Source organism: Microtus ochrogaster, chromosome X (assembly GCF_000317375.1).
Source record: "Microtus ochrogaster isolate Prairie Vole_2 chromosome X, MicOch1.0, whole genome shotgun sequence".
In the NCBI taxonomy this organism is placed as follows: domain Eukaryota; kingdom Metazoa; phylum Chordata; class Mammalia; order Rodentia; family Cricetidae; genus Microtus; species Microtus ochrogaster.
The window spans coordinates 24842287-24848543 of NC_022026.1; the positions used below are offsets into that span (position 1 = coordinate 24842287).

Genomic DNA, 6257 nt, shown 5'->3' on the forward strand with positions numbered 1-6257 from the left:
CCCACAAACACCGTGAATGCTTAAGCCTAGGACCTTAAGATTGGCTGGGGGGTCAACAAGATCAAGGGAGCTTCGGCCTTCAAGTTCTACAAAGCCTATCCCTTTCAGGGGGAACCAAAGCCTGGGTAGCACCTGCTCAATTTGGTTTCATAGGTCACTTGGGTTCTGCTTGCTGAGGAAGCCAGGCAGCCCCACCTTCACCTGGGAAGCATCCTCTATCCCTGACTCACCGGGAGCTCAGGCCCAGCTGGGACAGGAAGGAGAGTAGAGGGTGGGGCTGCTCTGGAGCATTCCCACTGGAAGAGCGCCCCTCCTGCTTCCAGCTAGCTAGGCCTGGTGCTTCCCTGACCGCACAGGAGGATGAGGCCCAAAAGCAAGACAAGAGGCAAATGGGGGCATGGGGGGTACTGGAGTCACAGGCCGCTTCACTCTCAGGGAGCTTCTATGTGTCCTTATGCCTCTCTTCACCAGGTGGACACCTTTGGGGGAGTTACAAGCACCGTGAAGGCTTTCAGTTCCCTCTGGAAAATACGAGGCAAATCATTTCCCTCCCTGCCACCTTCACAGAGCATCTCTGCAGCTCAGAGAGATGGACTATGTGAGCGATTTGACAAAAGTACCAGGTGGGATCCTGGTGGAGCCCACTATGCCATATGGTGTACTAAGGAGTACCAGCTACAGCACGCATAGCAGGAAACAAGCTTCCTGGGATTGGGTAGACTGCCCAGACTTCGCTCGGTCTTCTACTAATTTTTTCTTTATATCCCCACATCTTACTCCAGGATTGTAGTCTCCACCACCATCACCCCCGCCCCGCCCCACCCCAACATGACTGAGGCAAAGGCAGATTAGGGGACCACTAAAGGGCACTTTATTGGGGAAGTATAGGTAAGGCTCAACCCGACCTGAGGTCAGTCAGATGCTAATCTGTCCAGAGCTAGTCCTGGACAGAGACCCTCGGCCCAAGCTGGGCCCCACTCTGGGCAAGCACTCAAATAGCAGAGGCCTGATCTGATCCAAGCACTTCCTTTGGTTAATGAGAAACCAAAGAAACAGACTCTGCCCCAGCTGGCTCCAGCAGCACCCCAGGCTGGCCCAGCCCTATTCTAGCCCGGCCTCTTTTCTTTCCTCTCCCTTTTCTGTACGCTCCCCACTTCTCCGTGAGCTGGGCCTGTTTCGTGCCTGCTCCCCTAGGCTTCCTGCTCTGCATCCCTTCCTCACCCTCCTCTTCCTTCCTCCTCCTCTTCTCTATCACCTTCTTTCCCATTTTTAGCTGGTGGGATCTCACTTGTCCTCCTCCCCTGATATCTGTCTTAGCCACTGCCAGAGGAAATCCCTTGATGGGGCCTGCAGGATGCTCTGGGCCCTGCCAGTCTGCACCTCCTGCCATAGGATGGAGCCAAATCCCCTTTAGGGCCCTCACTACACTCTGACCTGAACAAGTTGGTTCCTCATTGGCCTGTGGAAGGGAGCCTGAGCACTCAGGGTTGCTCTAGCTTTGGGGCCTTCACTTCCAGCCAGAAGTCATCAAGTATACCATGGTGGAGCCTCTGGTGTGGCTCCATTGTGAATACAGGAAAAGGAGGAGGGTTCTGCCTGAGAGGCAGAATGGGCAGTCTGAAGTCACCCTAGTGCCCAGTGGGCCATCTTCTGATGCTGTTTCTCTCCAGCTCCAGGCATCCTGGGGCAGGACAGGGCTGGGCCTGCCAGCAGGTTCCACATTTAGTCCCAACCAGCTGGTGGCAATACCTGCAGACACACCCAGGTTCCCCATGGAAACACCCCCTCCCCATCAACCCTTTCTGGCGGAGCCTGGTGCCAGACTGGGCAGGTGCCTATGGCCTGTGCCACAGAGGTGACAGGATAGACAGGGTGGATGGATGAACTCAGGCACCGTGACAGCGGAACAAGGAGGCAGAGACACTCAGGAGGTGGAAAGTGGCAGGGAGAACATGGGTGATTGAAGCAGCTGGCTTCTCAGGACAGCCAGCTGCCCTGCCTGGGTTCGGCAAAGGCGATCTCTCGCACGCAAGTGCAGGCAAATGTACAGACACACTATCACACCTCATTCCCTGACAGTATGACACTAGTTCACACTCATTTCTCCATGTGGTTAATTTTTTTTTTAGTTCTCATTTTTTTCTAAGAAAAAAGCAACAAGAAAATAATTCAGAGTTTATACAAAACATCTTTACATTATTTCTTCCAAAAAGACTAGTATTTACACAAATGGCAACAGAAACAAAAACAAAAATCCCTTCCGACTGCCACCTGGAAGGGGCTGGCTGTTTTGCTCCCTATCCCACCTGGCACTGGGGTGGGCAGCTGGCCAGGAGGCAGTGTGGAGGTGGGTGGTGTAAGGCCCAGCTCCTTCCATGGCAGCCCTGGGAGTGCCTGCAAGGTGCGCTTGAGTGGCAGTCTGTTAGCAGCCGGGCTGGCAAGGAGCTGGGGTCAAAGTGCACTGCAGGTTGGCCCAGCCCCAAGCAGCCTCTTCCTCTTTCCAGGCCCCAGCTCAAAACTAGGGGGGTCGGTGGGAGCCAAACTGAGTGAGTGGGGGGTGTGTGTGCTTACTCGTACTACAGCCCAGAGAAGGAGCAAGCCACGCGGCCTTACACCCGCTTAGATCTCCTCCACCTTGGACCTCTGTTTCCCCACAGAACCAAAGATGCCAAAGGTGAGGAGAGAAGAGGGTGGTGGGGGGAAACTCCCAGCTCTGCAGGGCAAATAGCCACCTGGGCACCTCACCTCCCTCCACCCCCCATGAGGTCATCTGCCTGCAGCAGCTCTCCTGTTCCCCAGGCAACAGCCAATTAAGACATTAATTACCGTGAGAGTGAAGGAGGCAGGAGATGCCCAAGAATTCCACAAGGAAGGGATTTTTTTTTTTTTTGGTAGAAGGGTGGTAGTCACTACCCCACTGCTAGGAACAGCATTGTATTACGAGGGTCAGAAAAGGAGGGTGGGACACCTAGCCCAGCGGCTCTCCCCTCTTCCCTTACAGGCAGAACTAGCCCTGGCGTGCCCTCCCCCACTCCCCTGAAATACTGAGGAGTCTATAAAAGAACTGCCACCCTATGCCTCCTGGCTGGCCACATCCTGCCCCAGGCCCTCTTCTGCTGGGTCAGGCCAGGCTCAGAGACCTAGGCAGGGGCTGCCTTGCACATTTTTCCATTTTTTTTTCAAAAAACAGATGAAAATGAGTTGACAGCTAAAACAAATGAACACAAAAGCATTAAAACAGTGACGATAGTGGACAAGCGGTCCTGGGAATGGGGAAAGGGGATGAGGAGGGGGCAGGGCCAGGGGGCTGCCTCCCTGCCTGCAGTCCATCAGTGTCCAACCCTGCCCTCCAAGAAAGGGCGCCCCCACAGAGCCCAGAGGCCTGGCCAGAGGGGGAAGGCACAAGAGCATGGGGATTAGGGGCACAAGCACCCCCCTCCGAAGCCCAGAGGGCAGGAAAACTGGGGGATTATAAAAGCCAAGAAACTACAAAACTAAATACAAAGGTGGGCACAGCTGGCAAGGGGAGGGGCGTGGGGGAGAAAAGAGAGGCCAGTCCAGGCCATGTGTCCTGTGGAGCCTGAGACCACGCCGGGCCTTCAGACCTTGTAGTAGATGTTCGCCGGGCTCTGAGGTGGCATCTCCTGGACGATGTAGACAGGATGCCCGTAGTCCCCACTCACCTTCTCATAGTGGGGGCAGTAGTTGTTCTCTGTAGTCCGTAAGGGGATGATGATGTCGCTGGGCTCAGTGCCTGCTGTACCACTACCCCCCTTGGGGCTGGCTAGGGTACTGAGCGAGAGGGCAGCCGCCCGCTGCTGGGTATGCTTGCGATGACGCTTGCGGAGCTTGAGGAGTAGGACCGTCAGGAAGATGATGATGAGCAGGAAGATGACACAGCCAGCGCCCACAGCTGCAAACAGTGCTACCTTGGAGTTAAAGAAGCTGTCGGAGTCTCCGCTGCCACCACCACTTGCACCTGGGCCACTCTTCTCTTCCTGGTTCACAGTCTCTGAAGAAAGGGAAGGGAATAAGTTGTCAGCCAGCAGAAGATGATGCAGTCAACAGAAGGGCTGCAAACAATGCTGGAGCTGAAGAAACTCTCTGCGTCCCTGTGCCACCCATATTGATCAGCGATAGACGGCAAGTCTCGGGGAGGGGGCGGGCAGCAGGAACTTCACACACGAGACCGAGAGGGTGCACAAGCAATGCCCTCTGCAGAGTATCTATATATGCTTACCATGCTTGCCGTCAGAGTCACCGTGGGATCCCCGACCAGGGGCCTGCGTGGCTGTCTTGACAGTGTTGTCTGACTCCTTGCTTGGCCGACTGGTAGTCAGCTGCTCCGGTGTCACGGCATTTGGATCTGTGGGGGGAGAAGGTATATGAGGAGGACTGCCGGCATGGATGCCCTCAGGTACCTCGGGGGGTTAAGAGCCTCCTGAATATTAGACCTCTGCTTCTCTAGCCCGACCACTTCCCCACTACCCAACATGCCCCAACCAGCTGCCAATACCAAAGGCCTAACTGGGCACTCACCTTGCCCAACCTTCATAACGATCTTCATGGTGCGTGTACGGCACACACCTCCCTCCCGGTTCTCCAGCCCTTCCAGGCTCCCATTGGATGTTGCTGCAGGAAAAGGCCAGAGAAATGAGAAACTGGAGTTTTCAGTGTATCTTGTTTTTCCCCCTTTTTTGACAGGATCATCAAGAGAGAGCCAGAGAGCCAAAAACAGCCACTGGGAGTGGATCATGGCAAACAGCTCTTACCTACTCACCCAAACCCTTCTACTTCCTTCCCAATAGGAAGTAACTCAGTCTTGCTAGGCCCATGAGCCCCTCTGCTAAGGTCATCACTCTTTGTGGGCAGGCCTAGATTCTGGGGGCAATACTAAGGTGTGCCTTCTCATTGAGAGATGATGCCCAGACCAAAATAAATGGAATTGGTACTGCTAGCGGGATTTTTTCCTAGCTAGGAAGGAATCCTAGGTAAGTGTGAGGAGAGCAAGCTAGAGTCTCCATCTTATCCCATCAATTCCTTGTATGATATGAGGCAAGGTGTCAATGTACCTCTTTGTGGGGTCAGAGGAGGAGGGCACTGGCTAAAGACTGAGTCACATGCTAGTCATGTGACATGCTAGTCACATATTACCACTGAGCTACATCCTCAACCCTATTCACCTCTTGGGGCCCTAGCGCCACCCCCCAAAGGCAGAACAGCTGGCTGACCTCAAAGGATTCTGCCAGCTCTGCCATTCCCAAGAAAGAAAGAGCAACACGGATAGAAGTCTTTCTCATGCTTGCCCTGGAGCTGAGGCAAGCTGCCGTGTGCTGACTGTTGGGGCTAGATTTCCGAGGCCAGGCTTCCAGGAGGGCATGCTAGTGTCTTCAAAGGGGATCAGATCAGGCAGCGTTGTAAACATACGCATGTGGCATCCCTGTCCCACTCAGAAGCTGCCACTGCTACCCCATAGGCAAGGGGGCAGCAGGAAGGCAGAGCGAAGCCTAGTGAGAGACAGAGCGACAGGTGGGTAGGGACTTACACGTAATGTAGTAATCGTGAAACTTTTTGAACTCCAGGCCCATGTAGTTGGGGCTGAACTCCTGGAACTTAATGGTAAAGCGAATTTCCTGCTGTGGCTTGTTGCAAGTGACCAGTACATTGGGATCAAGCACAGTGCTGCAAGCAGCTGCCTGCTCTGGCCGCACCAGGTACAGCTTGTAGTACTCGTAGGGCCGCCCTGCTTCTGCTCGGGGGCAGATGATGTCCAGTTTGTCTCCAATCTTCGGGTAGATCACCAAGCCCTTCCCACTTAGGAACCTGCCCAAAAGAAAGAAAATGGTCAACCTCAAGGTTGGGATCTCTGGCTACCCCCAAAACCAGGGGTTATGACAATGAAGGCCAGACCAGTCCTACTGGGTAGAGATATCAAATCAGCCTTCTGCTCTTCCTCTATCCTTAGGCTGGGGGCGGGGAGAAAGAGCCACACTGCCAGCAGGGTGTGGAAGGGGTGGCCCATAGGCAAGGCTGCCAGGCTTTCAGTGCTTTGCAGGGTGGGGCAATGCCTGGCTAGGGGAGCCCTTTGTCCTAATGGGGCATTTCCGCAGGGGGGCTGACGTGGCCAAATGGGACAGGTACCAATGTGTCAGGCCCAGGTTCCCTGGAGGTGGTGCCCTGTTCCCCATACTTCCCAACACACTCACATTCCTTCAAAGGCCACTACTACTATTTACACGCACACACACACACACACA

The 6257-nt window shown here is 54.5% G+C and overlaps 1 protein-coding gene across 1 annotated transcript in view; it reads right to left on the reverse strand.

Annotated features, from left to right (window-relative positions):
• Positions 1–875: 875 nt before the first annotated feature.
• Efnb1 (ephrin B1) overlaps positions 876–6257 on the reverse strand; it is a 14131-nt gene continuing 8749 nt past the window's right edge. The window contains exons 2-5 of the mRNA XM_005358626.3: positions 5546–5823; positions 4540–4632; positions 4241–4366; positions 876–4012 (exon numbers count right to left, since the gene is read on the reverse strand). Coding sequence (XP_005358683.1) covers positions 3600–4012; positions 4241–4366; positions 4540–4632; positions 5546–5823 — 910 coding nt within the window. The 3' untranslated portion in view covers positions 876–3599. The remainder of the gene's footprint in view (positions 4013–4240; positions 4367–4539; positions 4633–5545; positions 5824–6257) is intronic.